This window comes from Balaenoptera acutorostrata, chromosome 9, assembly GCF_949987535.1.
Source record: "Balaenoptera acutorostrata chromosome 9, mBalAcu1.1, whole genome shotgun sequence".
In the NCBI taxonomy this organism is placed as follows: Eukaryota; Metazoa; Chordata; class Mammalia; order Artiodactyla; family Balaenopteridae; genus Balaenoptera; species Balaenoptera acutorostrata.
In genome coordinates this window covers 58,322,249-58,340,063 of record NC_080072.1, presented here as the reverse complement: position 1 = coordinate 58,340,063, position 17,815 = coordinate 58,322,249, and the positions used below count along the sequence as shown (strand labels likewise).

The 17,815-nt window shown below is 47.9% G+C and overlaps 1 protein-coding gene across 1 annotated transcript in view; it reads left to right on the top strand.

Moving 5' to 3' along the window:
- TENM4 (teneurin transmembrane protein 4) overlaps window positions 1-17,815 on the top strand; it is a 745,685-nt gene that overhangs the window by 608,908 nt on the left and 118,962 nt on the right. The window contains exon 18 of the mRNA XM_057553431.1: window positions 15,697-15,882. Within this exon, the coding sequence (XP_057409414.1) occupies window positions 15,697-15,882 (186 nt within the window). The remainder of the gene's footprint in view (window positions 1-15,696; window positions 15,883-17,815) is intronic.

Here is a 17,815-nt window from a genome sequence, read left to right as displayed (position 1 = left end):
GGCGGCTGGCACAAGTCAGACACCCAGCAAGGGTGGCTCAAGTCACACCTTTTACGTTATTTGTTCCTGGCACAGCAGGGCTGGCACAGGCACTGCCCAGAGCCTTCTCACCAGGAGCCGCAGGCCGGAAGACGCATCCTATAGGACTGACTCTAGGTGGTGGGGCTGGCAGAAATGGGCCCCTGCTGTCTGGCCCTCCTAGGAAGGAGGACCATCTCTTGCCTGAGATGAGAGTCTTGCTGTTTGGCATGGAGAACAGGATTTAATGAAAGCAGCTTAAATCAACATGCCCTGCACTCAACAACCAGCCTGTAATGAAATGTGAGCTGACGAGTTTCCCAGCACTTTGCTTAGGTTTGTGGAAACAGTGAAGTCAGACTTTACACAAGTGTTTACTCAGGCCTCTGGGTTCTCAGCAGCTTGGCTTGCCGTCTCATCTCAGAAATTCCTCCTTAAATCCTGCCTCATTGATGTGGTCTTTCTTCCTGACAAACCATATAAGATAACTGTTTAAGTAGATTCCTGTGGGCTGGAAGAGCACAGGTTATATGTCTCGCTGCCACCCCCAACACACCTCTGTCCTCAGCTCTGGGCCCAGTGGAACTTCACTGCTTCAGTCTTTGGGGACGCTGGTGGTGATGGTGGTTGTGATGGTGGTGATAGTGGTGGTGATGATGATGATGGTGGTGGTGATGGGGGTGATGATGATGATGATGATGACGGTAGTGATGGGGGTGGTGATGATGGTGCTGGTGCTGGTGATGATAGTGGTGGTGATGATTATGATGGTAGTGATGATGGGAGTGGTAATGATAATGATGGTAGTGATGATGGGGGTGGTGATGATGATGGTGGTAGTGATGGGGGTGATGATGATGATGATGGTAGTGATGGGGGTGGTGATGATGGTGGTTGTAATGGTGGTGATGGTGATGATGGTAGTGATGATTGTGGTGATGGTGATGGTGGTGGTGACGGTGATGATAGTGGCGATGATGGTGGTAGTATTGGTGGGGGTGGTGATGATGACGATGATGATGGTAGTGATGGGAGTGGTGATGATGGTGGTTGTAATGGTGGTGATGATGATGATAGTGGTGATGATGGTGCTGGTGCTGGTGATGATAGTGGTGGTGATGATGATGATGGTAGTGATGATGGGGGTGGTGACGATGATGATGGTAGTGATGATGGGGGTGGTGATGATGGTGGTAGTGATGGGGTGGTGATGATGGTGGTTGTAATGGTGGTGATGGTGATGATAGTGGTGATGATGATGGTAGTGATGGTGGTGGTGATGGGGGTGGTGATGATGGTGGTGGTGATTGCTACTGCAGTTGTTTTACAGATGGGAAAGAGTTAGAGAGAGGAAACGACTTGCCTGAAGTGACTAATCAGTGGCAGAATTTGAATTAAATCTAGGCCCTCTGTTTCCAAGTCCTCAGCTCTTACCTCAAGTCTTCTTTCCATCCAAAGAGGTTTCTTTGCCATTAATCTTGTCTTTTTTCCTGATAAGTCACAGGATGGAGCATTAATTAGAGAGTCGTCCATTTCTTAATGCTTACCATGTACCAGGTGCTGAACTAAGTGCTTTCAACCATTATCTTAGTTAAGGGTCATAAGAACCCCATAAGGGAAGTATTACTAGGTCTGTTTTCCACATAAGGAAACTGAAGGTCAGAACTAAGTTAAATTCCTTGCCAGCATCTCCCCATTGGAAAGTGGCACAGTACGGATGCAACCCAAGTCTGGCTTCAAGGCCTAAGCTCTTTGGTGTACTGAGCCATGTATTATAAATGTGCCTCTCTCTTGCCAAACTGTGAACCCCACGAAGTCAGTGTCTGTCATTCTCTCTAGTGCACGGCCTGACAGCCATTAGGTTCTAGTGATTATTGAATGAATGACTTATCCAGGGAATTATCAAAGAAGAATGAGGGGTTACAGCCAAAGGCTCTGCCCAAGAAGATCCCAGCACACTACCAGCTGGACAGTCTAATCCCTTCTCTCAGGATTCCACCGACCCCCAACCTTATCCGCTCCCCCCACGCCCCCATAACACTCTGCAAAGCTAAAACTGAGTTCCTGGGCCCCATCTTTCACTTTCCAGACCTAGCCCATGTTCATTTCATGGGCAGTGCCAGCCGGCCAGAACCCCTCCTGGATAAGAGCTGGCATCATTTCACCTCCTTCAAGCCACCTTCCCCAGGGAGTAGTCCTGCTGGGCTGGGTGCCTCATCGGTTTTGCATAAAGGGGGCACGGTCAGTAGCCCTGCGGAACAGAAGGACTCCCTCCCCACACCCACCCCCTCAAGTGCTTTAGTTGGCTTTTCATCCTCTTGGTTCAGAGCTGCCTTAGAAAAGGGGAGGAATTTAACCTCTCTGAGATGGTCCTTAAAATTGGAAAAGCCTACCTTTCTTTCAGAGCCTAATGACTTCTAAATCTTCTAAAATCTTCTAAAGAAGATTTCAGGCTCTGCGGCATTTTCCAGAATACCATATCAGATTCGATTCCTTAAACCCATCATTTGCCCCTTCACTGGCTCTCACGCGGGTCTTCCTTCCCCTCCACCCCAGCCCAGGCATCTCTGTCCTCAGCCTCATCAACTCATTCCTCGTTTCCACTTCTCTCTGAGCTCTCTCCAATCTTGTCTTCTATAAATGACCCTTATTTGAGAGGGCCCTCTTACTACATTTTATTCCTTTGGGTTGCTGGCTCCCAGAAGCAGTACCTGGCAGAGATTTTGATTGTAAAATGCTCATGCTGGTGGTTTATGATTCTTGTCATTTCATTGCAGTTGGGTTTCATGGAATAACAGGTAGAGATCTTTTAGAGATTCAGTGGTATGGATTTGGGCGTAGCATGTGCAGTCAGAAAGAATTGCATGGGATTTGGAGTGGGACCAAGCTAGATTTTTCAAGACTGAGCTTATCCAAAGACTATGGCTAATGATACCTGCCTTGCAGGGCTGTTTTTCAAATTAGTTTTAATATGTATATATAAAATGCCTAGCATGGTGGCTGGTACTCAGTAAGCACTCAATAAATAAAGTATTAATGTATATTTTTAGAATGCATGACTAGATCTAAATTAGCCAAACAGTCCTTCAACTCTAAGCAATTTAAGTTTGAGGGCAGTTTATATGGTGAGGGTCTGGAGCCAGAACTGGATTGGAGTCTATGTGACCTGAACAACTTGCTTTCTCTCTCGGAGGCTCGGTTTTCTTGTAGTTACTGAGACTCTCTAGCCAACCCCTTTCCCCCAGCCCCCGACTCTGGTCATCGAGTCTAAGTGAAGAGTCACTAATGTGCTGACACATTTATCCCCAGACACCAGCACAAGGGCCCTACGGCGCTAACACTGGCCTCTGCTCAGGGACTGAGCTTTTTCCAGAGAGGAGCACAGCCTCCGCAGAGAACACCCCAGAACAGCTCCGGAAGCACACCCACTGCTGACAAGCACGCACGTCCACTCCATTCACTCTCACAATCCTTCCTGACCTCTCCTGTGCCGGACCATTCTAGGCCCCGGGGATCAACATGCCTCAGGCCATTCAGGAGGTGACACGGAGTCATGCGGTGTTAAGGCCTCTGACCGACGCATTTATGGTGGGTTTGGGGAGCACGAGGGCAGGAGCTTGCATTTGGCCAGGAGGGGGGCAGAGAAGAACCTGGGAAGGTCTTCCCCAGGATGGAGACTTGTGAGCCAGATTGTGAGAGGGGACTGAGGTGGGGTTCCTGGTGGCAAAGGAGGGGAGGGCCGTCCAAGCAGAGGGCACAGCATGTGCAGAAGTACAGAGCGGTCCTCCTTCAGTCTCACTGGAGAGTAGGAGCTGAGGAAGTGAGGCCAGAGAGGCAGGCAGTGTCCCCCAGCCATGGAGTCCCCTCAGTGTCTTGCTGAAAATCTCAAATTAAAAAATCTTTCAACGCGCATTGAAGATTTCCCTCTCAGACTCCACGTCAGGGCTCTTTCTTTAACTCTCTCAGTGCAGCATGGCCTAGGTCCTGCCTCAGCTTAGCGAGACCTTCTAAAATTCAGACTCAGATCCTTTGAGCTTCCAATTTCTTCTCTATTACTCTCCTCCCCTACCAAAAAGAAAAGCAAATCACAAAGCATAATTAATAACGATAGTGACCAGGTAGATACGGAACAGAAAAGCTCTGTTACCAAATGAAGTCACAACTGATAACAAAATAAGCCCAAATTTTTTTTAAAAAAAAAGCTGAAAGTAGCAACAGGGTTAAAAAAAAATTAAAGCTCTAAACATAGCAGTTGCATTAGTGCTAAATTTTGAAAATGGTAATTCAGTTTTATTTACGAGGCAAAATATAATTACGTTTAGATTTGAGGGAACAGAATTTAATTCTTACTAATGACAGAAAGACTGAGTGAGATGCTGTAATGCCAGAGAAATTGTCTTCTGTTCATGGATGGGAGAGAAAATTAGATTCAGCGTTGAGCATTCTCCCCTGTTACAAGTCTCATTTGTGTAGCCGGAATTGTTCCCTCTCTGAGAAGCATTAGCTTCTCAACCCAGAAAGCACAACACCGACATCCAATTAAACATCAAAAGGAAATGATCAGACTGGGCTATTTCTGTATAGGTATGTTATGGGAGGGGAAACTCGAGGTTAGAATTTCACCCAAGGAATCGTGTCCATTGAGACTTGACATTTCCTGTGCCCTTTCCCGACGGCAAGTGACAGCCTAAAATCAAAGTTCAGAATAATAAATATCCAAGAGACTGACAATGAAGCAGAGAAAGAAGTGGATGTGTCAGAAGGAGGCAGAGAAGAGCCCACCAGTTGTCTGGGAAGTAGTGTGGAGGTTCAGACACAATGAGATGGTTACTTCCTAACATTTAATCAAAGCCTGGGAAATTGGGCCCAAACAGGCATGCTACTAAATACTGCCAGAGTCAAAGGTTGATAAACCAGAAGCTGGCAGCTTTGTAATTTAGTAGAATTTCCCCCGACAGCCCTGGAACATTTTCTGTCGCAACTGGAGCTCTTCAGTATGCAAATATAAGCCCTCCTGAAATTGGGCTTCAGAATTAGGTTTCTATTTGGATGCCCAAGCTGATATCTTGTACAAAATCTCTGGCTGTCTTCCTGAATCAAACTGCTGGTACGGTAACTTTGTAATTTTAAAATAATAACTATCCTTTGAATGGAGATTTTATTTACATTTTACAGAGCTCCTCCATGTATGTGCTTCATGATTTATTCAAACAACAAATATATAAGCCTCTGAAATTGCAGACGGTGTTATTCTCAGGAAACCAGGGTTCAGGGAACTTGAGTGGCTTTCCCAAAAGCACTCTGGGAAAGAAAGGATTCAAATCCAGCCTTCTCTGGGTTCAGAACCCATGCTTATCCCCTGCATAATCCTGCCATTGGCTATTACCAAGGTTTACGCCGATACTGTCCATGGATCAGGTATCAGGTTTACAAGGTACCACTTCACTTGGTGACACTGCCAGGAACCATGTAAATTGGATCATGACCACGGTGGACCTGGCAATACTACAGGGGTTCAGAAAAAGAGCAGTTGCTTTCAGCCGGGGTGATCAAGGTGGCTTCTTGGAGGAAGTGGGATTTAAGGTGGGTGATGGAGGTTGGATTTGAATTGTCAGAGATGGAAGAAAGAGGCAAGCACCTTGCAGCAGCCCACGGTGGAAGTCAAAGATTTGCAACGAATACATAGATGAGACAGATCCTGGCATTTTCTAGGAAAGAACCACAGTTTGGAGTAGCGTAGCTGAGGATATTTGTGGCAGTAGTGAGAGGGAGAAGAGGTGAAGGAAGTTAGCAGGCATCAGATCATGAATGGCCTTGAAAGAGTTTAGGTTTTATCTGTCAGTGGAAGGCACTGAAAAGTTTCAGGCAGAGCTGTGACGTGGTCAGGTTTGGTTTTAGAAAGCTTACTCTAATATTGGCATGCAGTTTGAGGTGCCTGGGGGACTTCTAGGAGGAGGTGTCCAGGAAAGAGTTAGATAGATGAGCACATGACTGGGTGGAGAGGTGGGCCTTCACAAAAGGGTATCAGGGCTGGAGGTCTGAACATCAGCTGTCTCTTTAGTATACCCAGTTGGACCCTTTCAGTGGGGTAGTGGTTCAGTCCTGGCCACAAATACACATCCCAGTTACCTTTTTTGGCTTCACTGCTCACCCGTCCTTTCTTGGCTTGTTATCATTCTACAAAGTCAGAGCGTATTTGGAGGGCTCCCCCATGCTAGCTTTGAACTCCTTTAATCAGGAAACCAGATACCCTCCAATTAAGGTGAATAGAGGCGACTTAACACTTCCTGTGATAGGTGCTTCATAAAGCTTGAAATTCTAGTCCTGGGGGAATAGATTGGAGACTGCTCTGCACCAACGTACTGGAATCCATTTTTCTGCTTGGTTTGAAAGCTTTCTGAGCTCCTTGAGTGAGGTGAAAGGCCATGTGGTTTCCAAGACTCATTAGCTTTCTGCCATCTAGATCTGGGGGACCAAGGCACGGCTTGGAGCAGCTCTGACTCTCAGGTGATAGGGATGGAAGTTGAGAAGCACAGGAGAGTGACTTGGGTTTGGCCTCAATGTCAAAAGGAGGTTAATTACTGTAAGGAAGTCAGATGCTCCTTTCCTGTACCTTCCTCCCTTCTGGCTTCTTCCTGTAACCTGCACTTAGACTAAAAAGCCATCTGCCCAATTTTGTGGGAGAGGGAGGGAGAGAGAGTGGGTGCTATATTCGAGCCAAATTGTTCAAACTGCAGGGATATCTGGCCTGTGGAAGTGAGAGTTAAATTGTAATTAGCCTACTGTGTGCCAGGCATGGTGGCCAGCTTTGTGCTCATTTATACACCTAGGTAGACTTGAGTTCCTTGAGGATAGGAATAATTTAATACAATTTCTGAATCCCCAGCTTCTAAAGGTATCTGGCATATAGTAGGTCCTCAATATATTTTTAAATCAATTTTAAGATTCATTACCGCCATTTTATAAATGACAAAGATAAGGCTCAGATATGTGCAATGTTTGTTTCCCAGAGCTGGGAAGTAGCAGAGAAGGCTTTTATACCCAGCTTGCCCAAATCCAGGCCTCTGCCCTGTGCAAAATCATCGTACCTTGAATAGTTACATGGAGTGCCCTGCCTCAGACCACTGGAATCTGGCGGTACATGGATGCAGTCAAAAGATACATTTTCTATGTGAGACTCACTACAGAGTACAGAGACTAATCTGATGATGGCAGGGTTCTGGAGGCAGCACAGGTAGACTCACAACCCCGATAAACAAAGGTTTGCATAAAGTGCTTTGGGAAGGCAGAAGATGAAGCCCCTTCCAGTGTGGGCACGGGAAGGAGGCTTCAGGGAGGAGGTGGCATTGGAGCCAGACTTCAACATGTGAAGACTGGGGGAAAGGAGCACCTAGACCATGAAAACAGCCTATGCAGAGGCACAGAGGAGGGGGCCAAAGAGTGGTGAGGTCCCCTGCCCTTTAGCCATTTATCTGGCTGGCCCCTTACATGACTATTTCCTAAGGCAGCCGTCAAGTTCTTGCTCAAGTACTAATATGCACATGACTATGTGGCCAAGGACAAGGCAGTTCCTCTCTTTGGCCTGTGTTTTCCTGTCTACAGGATGGTTAGAGAATCTCTAAGATACCTTCTCATGCTCTGACCCAGAAAAGTGCTCCTCTACCTTTTCCTCCTCTTTTTCTCTCTTAACCCCTAAACCCACCTGAAGGCGAGCCCCTGGCCACACCCAGCCCACTTCCTGCCCAGCATCAGCTCTCCCCTGACTCACCCTCCTTCTCCTTCATTTCCCCCTGGTCCCTCAGTCCTCTACTTCCAGCTGTCTTCCTTCATCACTCTCGGCTCCCTGTTTCTGTGCCTTTCTTCCACATCCACCTTGCAAAACCCAGGATCACTCCAGCCACTCACCATCTCTGATCTTACAGCCAGGCTTCTGAGTGCTGTAAGCCAAATCATGTCATGCTCACGACCTTTAGCCCCTGCTGGGTCCTTCCAGCTGCAGTTCTTCTTGTGCTTTGTCAGTTCTTACACTCAGTCCCCAATGGGCTCTTTCAAATGTCCACATCTATCCATTAGCATCCTGCTCAGCAGAGATTCCTACCTCACTGAGAATATGGAGGCCGTGGTTTAAGTGCTCTCTCATTATCCTGGTCTGTCCCTTACACGGGTCTTTGCCGCTTACCTCTCCCCAGGGCATGAGGGGCCCAGGAAGCCTGTCCTTCTGATTGTCCTCCAGATCCAGTCCTCTCCAGATGTTGAGAGGAACCTCAATTGTTCACATCCTCCCCTTGCTCTCCACAGTGTCTCCAAACCCTCCCTTCCCCTGGCTCTTTCTAGCACATAGACGTAAAATAGTTGCCATGTAGTGAGTGTTTACTCTGTAAAAGATGTACGTGACATTAGGCACATTACGTGATGTTCTTTTAAGCCTCACATGAACCTGAGATGTTGGTGTCTCTATCCTATTTTGCAGAAGAGAAAGCTGAGGCACAGAAAGATGAATTAACTAGCCCAAGTCACACGGATGGATGGATGGACGGATGGATAGATGGGCGGTTAGGTGGCCTGTTGACTCAATAGCTGATTGGATGATGAGATGATTGGGTTGATGGACAGATGGATGAGCTGATGGACAGGCAGATGGATGGATGGAGATTGAAAAGACAGATAAACAGACAAACAAAAGGAAAAGTATTAACATGATAAACATTGAGTCAGGGTGAAAAAGGAGACTCAGACTCTGATTTCAGAGATTCTCTAGTCTAGCTGGGGTGAGGATCTAATACATAATTAATAAGGAAATATGTCAGATTACAGCTGAGGTTTTGCCTAAACCTGATCCCACAGTTCACAGACCAAAAAGCTGTGTTAATCATAGTCACCTTTCATTCTAGCTAAGTACCTTTGAGCAAGTCACTTAGTCTCTCCAAGCAGTTTCCTCAGTGATGGTAAGGGAGTGAAAATAAAATTGCAGGGATGTTGTGAGGATTTAATGAGATAATATTTGTGTGCCACCAATAGTGGTTCTACTATTTCTCCTTATTTTTGCCTCAAATGCTGTTTAGTGTAGCTTGGACTTAAAGTGGCCAAGGATTTCATGAGAAATTCCCCCAAGGGATTTTCAAGGACCAGGATTTCAGAGGAATCCCCCAAACTGGGCACTAACTCAGATGAGCTAGCGATGCAACAGAAAATCCTAGTTGAAATCATTTAAAATTATTTAACCCTTACTAAAATTTCTTAAGGTCACGTCTAAGAACCTCAGGTCCTAAACAGAATAGAACAGTTTTCCCTATTATCCCTTTTAGTGCTAAATACAGACTTATTAAAGGGCTTCCCAGGAGGCCATATGGGGCCAAGGCTCTGCTTTCACATCCCTGGAATTTCAAAGACAGCTTCACCTGTATCTGTTCCTTGCTCAGCAGGAAAGCACATAGATCCTTGTGTGGGGTCCCCTCTATCCCTCGACTTGTGTCAATTTTGAGCATCTTTCCAAGTTGAAGAAATTTTATGGGAAAATTATATATAAATATTTCCCTTTAGGGGAGAGGCACAGCTTCCCTTACCAGCTATTTTAATGAACAGGATTGTAAAGTAAGTCCAGACAAATTAAAACGTAGCTGTGGTAGGTCCCAGGCTTCATCCAGGTTCATATAGGGATTAACATTTAATGAGAGGAGACTGGAGCAGCTTTTCTCCTCCTGTATACACTTTGGAGCACAATTAACCAATAGCCAAACCATATATTTTTCCCTACCCTTTTCGTCATGTGTCCACCTGCTTCCACATCATAGAAAGGGAACAGGTATGACACGGGCATTGGTGCGAAGGAAGATGTGGGTGAGGGTGTAAGGACTGAGACACTTTAAGGTTACAAGCTATCAGTCGGAGATGGGAGAAGATAAGTTTCTAAGAAGGTTAAGCACAAAGGAGGCTGAGACTCTGTGTGGATATATTTAACCAAATAAATTTTGTACAATATGGCGCTGGGATAGAGTTGAGCCAACTGACATAACACCTCTGCCATGAGATTTTTTAAAAATTCATCTGTTCTATCAACAAATATTTGTTGAAAGCTCACGCTCTGCCAGACCTGGTGCCTGCTGCTGGGAACCAAGATGAATAAAGGCTAGAGCCTGCCATCAGGTGGGCTTCCAGTCTAGAGAGAAGACAGACGTGGATACCAGTGAGGCAGGGCAGAGGTGGGGTGGGGAAGGGGAGGTGCTGGGGGGTGCGGCTTTCCCCAGGAGAAGAGCCAGGGTGGTCTTGGGCCTGACCTGGTTGCTCTCCAAGGCCCTGTATAGTTCAGCCAAGAACCTTACAGACTTGGAATGACACTTTAGGACAGTTGGGGATTTTCACCTGATTTTAAGAGGAAGCCGAAGCCACAAATACAGGTGGCTTCTACCTGGGTTTTAACGGTCTTGGCTGATGGTGACATGCTAGGTAACCAGAGAAGGAGTTTCATACCCAAATTTTGAGGCTCTGCTGCTAGAAAATACTTTGCTCTTCAGGGAGATGCTTCTCTTCTCGGTGACTCGGAGCTGCCCTGATACAGGATGTCGTAGGTCTCCATCAATCAGTTATGTACATAACACAACATACATAACACAGATTACATAGAGCCGTTCACATTTACTCTTTCCTTCAGTTACCACCACTCACTCACCCTGTAGGGGACCGTTATTACTCTCCCTGTTTTGAGGGTGAAGGAGTATGGCCCAGAGAGATTAAGTACTTCTCCCAAGGACTCCGCAAGGACTCAAGGAGACTGGAGAGTCGGCATCTGAATCCATGTCTACTGTATGGGTTGTGTACTCTATAGTACGTCAGAGGGTTCCTCCCAGGCCCCAGCCGTCCAGCATGTGGTCAGAAAGCGCCGATGTTGATCACATGACCGTGGCCTAGCCTTTATCAAATGCTTGCTTGTATCAGGTGTGTTGCATAAGTCAGAATTCACATCTGATCTGACTTCAGTCTGATAACACTTGCCACTACACCCCATTTCCTTTCTTATAAGAATACGTGTGCGCAGTTTATCCTATCCTGACTATGTGCCAGGCTCCGTACTAGAAGCTTCACTTCCATTCATCTTAACCCATTTAATTCAATTAGGTTATGTCCGTCTGCCATGCTAGAACGTCACTCCTTGAGGTCAGGAAAGAGCCGTGTCTGTCATACTCACCGTTGGATCCCCCAGTGCCCGCTCACCATTGGATTTGCACCCAGTGAGCGCTCAAGAAATTAAGCAAATGACAGTGATTCCTCCACCAACTCTCTGCAGTAGTCAGTGTCGTCCCCAGTTTACAACTGAGCAAACTTGAGACTTAGGAGCTGTGACCCAAATTTCACAAAGTACCATTTACATAAAGGGCACAGGAGCGGTCAAAGCACATTCTTCAGCATCATCCTATTTGGTGTTCACCAGCCACTCTGGGAAGTTATATCTGCTTCAGTGTAAAAGCAGAATCAGAGAAGCAAAAATAAAGCAGTTCCTTTTATTTCAAGGACAAAAAAAAAAAAAAAAAATTGAGGTATATAAAAAAATAACAATGGGGCCTACAACTTGAGACCAAATGAGGAAGCAGAATCTCAGGTTTCTGCTCCCGTCATGAGGCAGTGGGTCTCCTGCACTCGGGCGGAGAGCCCATCTGCAGAAGAGAACCTCAGCACTGACAGGTTGTGTTACCATCAGTTAGCACCACATAAACATCAAGGTCACCCTGTTCAGGCCCCTTCCATTAAAATGTGTAAGAGCTCACAACCCAGCTTGTAAAGGACTAATGGAGGGGTGCTCAGCCAGCAGGCAGCTTTAGCTTCGTGCCGGGACAGCATGTCTAGTGTAAACTGGCGGGGAAATAGAGAGTTTGGAGGGACAGCTCCGCAGTCTCCAGAGGAGAAAAGTGAGCTCGGGTGTCTGGGAAACTCTGTGTAGAGAATCTCATTGCATCTCACACGTAGCCAGGGTCTGACTTGAACGTAACAAGAGATAAACAACAGGGCCAAAAACGAGGGGAGATCTGCTGGAAGAACCAGGAGGTTCCCTCAAAGGAGAGCCTGCCTCTGTCTAGTCTGTGACTCAGTTTCCATATCTGTAAAATGAGCCTGCCTCTGTCTAGTCTGTGACTCAGTTTCCATATCTGTAAAATGAGCCTGCCTCTGTCTAGTCTGTGACTCAGTTTCCATATCTGTAAAATGCTGATCTTGCAGCCTTGCCCTGAGGGTTGTCAAAATGAGGAGAAAGCACCAGATGAACACACGACCTTGTAGAATTCCCCTATGCTCTCTGGGTCTCAGTAGCCTCGCCTCTAAGAAGGATAATAGCCAGGTGTTCGCACAGCATTGTTGTGATAGTTAAATGAGAAATTGTATGTGAAGGGTGCTTTGTAAACTGTAAAACCTGATATAAGTGTTAAGTTATTAAGCCAAAAATGGCTTTTCCATACATTACCTCATTTGATCTAACACCAACCGTGTAAGATTGGTAAAGTGGGAATTATTATCCTCATTTTACAGAAATGGAAATCGAGATTCAATGAATTGCATAACTTGCACATTGAAGATTACCCAGCCAATAAGTGACAAAGCCAAGAATAGATACCAAATCTGTCTGATCCTAAGATTCACGGTTCTTTATTCATTGCATGTAAGCAGAAAGGTGCCGAAGTGAGTAACAGCTGTAGATTACTCGGCTGATCTTAGCAATAAGTTTGGGCTTTGTCTGGGCAATGATCTCCTGTGGGGCAGAGACTATGTCTTACTGACCTCTGTATTCCTAGCACCCGGCACAGTTTCTGGCACTTAGCAGGCAGGCATGAACTATTACTGGAACAATAAAGGAATCAGTACGAGCTGTATATCAGGGCTGTGTACGCTCTGAAGTGGGTGCTGTCATCATCCCCATTTTACGGAGGAAGAAAATAAAGCTCAGAGCAGTTGAGGAGGCTGTCTAAGGTCCCACAACTGGCAGAACCAAGATTTGGAGTCACACCTGATTCCAAGTCTTACGCTCTTTCACACACACTGCCTCAAAGTTAATTAGTAAAGGAATGAACTACCCAGTAGTGAGGACCTGAAGTGAGACCGTCAAGTGCTGGGGAAGCCCTGCCTCTTCTGCTCTCAAGCCCGTGACCTTCAAGTGCCCCGCAGCCCAAAACACCAAGACAGTGAAGTCCAAGTGCCCCGAGGAAGGCTGCCCCACAGCCTGTCCCTCTCCAGGCTCACACCTCGGTGAACAGAAGGGTTGTTTGAAGTTTACTTTCACACCATAAACTGCCACCTGGAAAATGTGCTGAGTAAACCCCCCAAAAATGCTAAGCTGATCTTTCCTCCAGGCTCTCAGGTGAAAGTCCCAGCCAGCCCTGAGTGCAGGCCCCGCCTCCGGAGTCACCTGGGTCGCTGCCCTTGCAGCGCTGTACAGAAGGGATGGAAATTTCAGACTTAGGACGCAGGGAGAACCAGGAACCCGAGATTGTCATTCTTCATCTTGAGAAAAATCCAGGACATTGTCCATGTGAGCGAGAAGGGAAGGAAACTTGAAGAACATCTTGAGAAAGCCCCCTTCCTGGAGGGCTGCTGGGTGTCCTGACACTTTGCTGCACAGCTCCACGCTCACTTGGGAAGTTTTCACAAGGGCAACCCACCAGAGATAAGCAGACACATAGGCCTGGACTGACTCTCAGCCAGGCTGAGCAGGGTGTACTTGAATTGTTTTAAATTCTTAGGCACCTGTAGCCCCAGACACACATGGATTTATTCATTATCCAGCAAACCTTAATTAAGGGTCTGTTCTGTGCCAAGATCTGTGCTGGGTACCAGGCCTAGAGGTGATCAGAATTCATCCAGCCTCAGGTTGTCCTGAGTCTGACAGTGAGACACGCAGAAATGGAGAAGCAGTCTACCACGTCACGTGGAAAGGCACGGAACAAGAGGACAACCGCAGAGTGAATTGTGGGAGACTTCTCAGAGGAGGAGGGACACTCCAGCCGAGCCTTAGGGATAGAACATGCTGTGTGACATGGAGGATGTTTATATCATAGACTCCCACAGTCTTAGATGCCATCAGGTCCCCCCTGCAGTTGATGAGGAAACCAACACCCAGAGAGGGCAAGTGACCTTCCCAAGGTCACACAGCAGATCCGTGGCTGAGCAGACACAGATCTCGCAAACCTGGTCCTTGGACACGTAGTCTAAAACTCACTGTCCTGAGAAGTCTTTCTTGAGTTAGTGATCTTGCCATGCCCTTTTCTCTCGTCCACTTCACTGAATGCTCAGCATAGCCCTGATGGGCAGCAGAGGTGCTGTGAGGCAGCGTCACCAGTGAAGTCAAGGAACCTGCCCAGGGTCACACAGCTTCTGCTCCTGAGCCTGGCATAGAACCCAGGTCCCCTGGCTCCAGGTCAGGGCTCTTTGCACAGCTTTTACAGCAGCCTTTCTCTCCCCTGGGGAGCTGAGAAACCCAGTGTGGTACTGCACACATTAACTCCCTTTCCAGCTACTTTGCTTGGCAAGATGTCAGGCATAGGAACACACCATAAATGGGAACTATTACTGTTTTCTGTTTGTTTGTTTGTTTTTTAATTCTTGAACATTTTAGCCATTGCCTTGTAGATTAATATGGAAGTTCTGAGCCTCTGAGATCTAATTTTATTTTCTTTTTCAAAAGTAGTTGGACTGTTAGTAGCTTCCAAGCCAGGAGTATAGCTTGGAAGGGGTAATGTGCAAATGCAGCTTGACATGGGTGCCAGTCAATTTAATTTGAAAGAAATTAAAGGTGTTGGGATCTTTATTTGAAGAATGTTGGGCCACGAGGCACAGAATCGAGTCAGGGTCTCTATCACAGCCCTGGCAGAGAGCATCAAGGGCCCCAGTTGTTCAACTGGTTTCCTAAAAAGGAGTTGTGTTTCAGAGCTTTCACAACCTCTGCCTGAGTAACCATGAAGTTGTCACTGGCCCTGGGCCCAAGGGGCTTGTGGATCAGGTCGCGTGTGTCTTTTGCACCGTCTCACAGACGGGCCTTTGTGAAGGGCTGGGCAACTCCAGTCTGGCTGTGAAGTGCCTCCACCCCCAGCCCAGCTGTTTGCTTTGGATGGGAAAGGCCATTTAGATGGTGCTTGGAGTTGGGGTGAGGAAGCAGCGAGCAGGAGGGCTGAACATAAACCCAGCAGAGCACCAGAGGAAACCCCCCTGGGATGCGGGGGCCCAGCCTCCCCTTTCCTCCCATCTCAATTAGAGTCAAAGCTGGAATGAAGGGCAAGCCCAGGACCCTTCATGCACCCCAGCCAGACCCACAGCCACTTCACTTGGCTCATCCTCACTTTGTTTTCACACATAACTGGTTTTTAATTAAATTTGACTTCTCCTCGCATCTGTTCAGAAGGGTGGTCCCCTTTGGAAGCGGTAAGCACAAAAGCGGGGGCAGGCTGGCCACAGAGAAAAGCAAACAGAGCAGAGCCCTGCAATCCACCCCATTGTGGTGAGGAAAGGGGCTCGGGACAGGCCTCTGGCTGGAGAACAGTTCCTGTCTGAGGGTCCTTGTCCACAGAGATTAGCCTCCTGAGCCTCTGGAATCCCGACTGCTCACAGAGCCAAGGTAGGTAGCCAAGTGTGACCCTTGTTCCCAAGAACGACTGGCTCAATACTTGTTTTTTCTCTCTCCCCCTTCTCCCTCCCCCCACCCAGAGATCTGTGCTGCCGAGTGTGGTGGCCACGGCGTCTGCGTGGGGGGCACCTGCCGCTGCGAGGACGGCTGGATGGGGGCGGCCTGCGACCAGCGCGCCTGCCACCCGCGCTGCGCCGAGCACGGGACCTGCCGGGACGGCAAGTGCGAGTGCAGCCCGGGCTGGAACGGCGAGCACTGCACCATCGGTAGGAGGGCCAGGCCCCCGCACCTTCTCCAGGGCTGCGCGGTGCCTTTGTCTGTCGGGCACTTCGGGGCCCCCGTCGCATGTGGGAACTGGGCCAAAAGTCCTTTCATCTGACGACATTATGGTTGGCTTTTCCTAGACATCAGTTGGACTCAAACTCACAATCGGACATTTTTAACCTTTTCCCTCCCACCCTGCATCTCCCAGATCTCAGCTAGCTGGTCAGCGTGCCTTGGGTTTAGCCCTTCCCCGGGCCAAATGCAGTATAAGTTTGTGTTAGGAGCTGGGGTTCAGGCATGAGGCAGATGGCTCTACCTTAGCAGCTGTGAGCAAGTCCCAAGGCCTCTCGGAGCCTCAGTTTCCTCACCTGTGAAATGGGGATAATAACGCACGTACAGAGTTTAACACAGGCTGGCACATCGTGCAGTACTCCATAAACGTAGCCATTAAATCAAGTTTATGGTCTGGTTGGGAGGTCTTGGGCTTAGCCCTGAACACCCCCAGTAGCCTGCTGGGCTGGAGCTCCCGAAGAGGCCTGGGATCCTGGGGAAAGCTTCCCGTAGGCCCCAGGCCACATCTGCATCCCATTAGGCCTGGGGTCCCCCCCTCCCCTGTCCTCGGCTTCCGTCCCGTCTGCATCTGTCTCCTTTCCCCTCTCCTGGTGGCTCCTTGGCACCAGCCCCTGCTGAAGCAGCACTGTTGGCGGCAGCTTTCAAAACAAGCTGATCACCCTGTTCCCTTCTTTCTGCCTTTCCTGCTGGTTTTGTTGATTTTAAACACAGCCAGACGTTTGCTTGGTTTATTATCCTGGAATGAACACTCACCAAAAGGTCTTTATTGAATCAACTGGTTTGTGTATGTGTGTTTTAACTTCTTCCCCTTCCATTTTTTTCAAGGAAGGGTCTGTGATCAAATGACAAGCACATGGCTCTAGGAGACAGGATTCCGGGTGCCCCTCCAGCCCTGACAGTCACCTCTTGATTACAGAAACTGGGAGGCAAGCCCCAAAGATTATGAGGGACACGGGAATTTTGAGCAAATGGAGCTACCTCTTATTTCATATTGTTTTAGGCCGCATTCCTTTTGTTTTGTAGCCTGAAATTGGTTTTTATTCACCATCCCTGCCTCCACACCATTGCCCTTTTTATCCATGGCAGTGGAATACCTTATACTTACTAATATTAATAATAATGGGTTCTGATTTTTGAGTATTTACAGTGCGGCAAGCACTGTGCTAAGGGCTTTAACTGCATTCTTTCCCACTGCCATCCGTCACCCTGTGGAGGCACGCGTATTACCCCCTCCTTTTCAAGGTCCTGAGGCCCAAGGTCACTGAACTGTTAAGAAGTAGGACTGGAAGTTGAGGCTTGGTTTTCTGAGCCTTGGGGAGGAGCTCCTCGCCAGCTGCTTGCTCTGCAGTCCTTGCAGGACAAAGCCCAGGTTTTCTGCAGAGGCCTCTGGCTCTCATCCTTCCCAGAGGTTGGGCCTTCTTATTCCGGTTGGTCTCAGAGTCCCACAGCTAGCTGGCCAGCCACACTCTTACGTAAGAGTCCAGAGCTGCTCCAGAGCCGCCGGCAGCCCACCCTGCTTTTCCATAGCAGAACGTGCCGCGCTGTCTCACTGCGCGCCTCTGGGTGGCTTCTTTCTGTCAATGTCATCCTATCCCACGACTGCCCTGGACACCTCTTAAAGAAAAGCAGCCCTAGTCACCAGAGGGACCCACCTGCTTCTTTCAACTCTGCCCTTCCTTCACCTTCACTTTTCTGCATGACTAAGGACAAGCTGACCTTTTAGCCTCCCAGCCCAGAAGGGGACCCATCCCTAGTAAAACCAAAATCAGAGCCCAGAGAGAGTGCATTCTGTTTTCTATCACTTGCTTATAGAGTCCTCAGCTCACCTTACCGCGTTCCAAAAAGTTTATGGATGTCAGACTT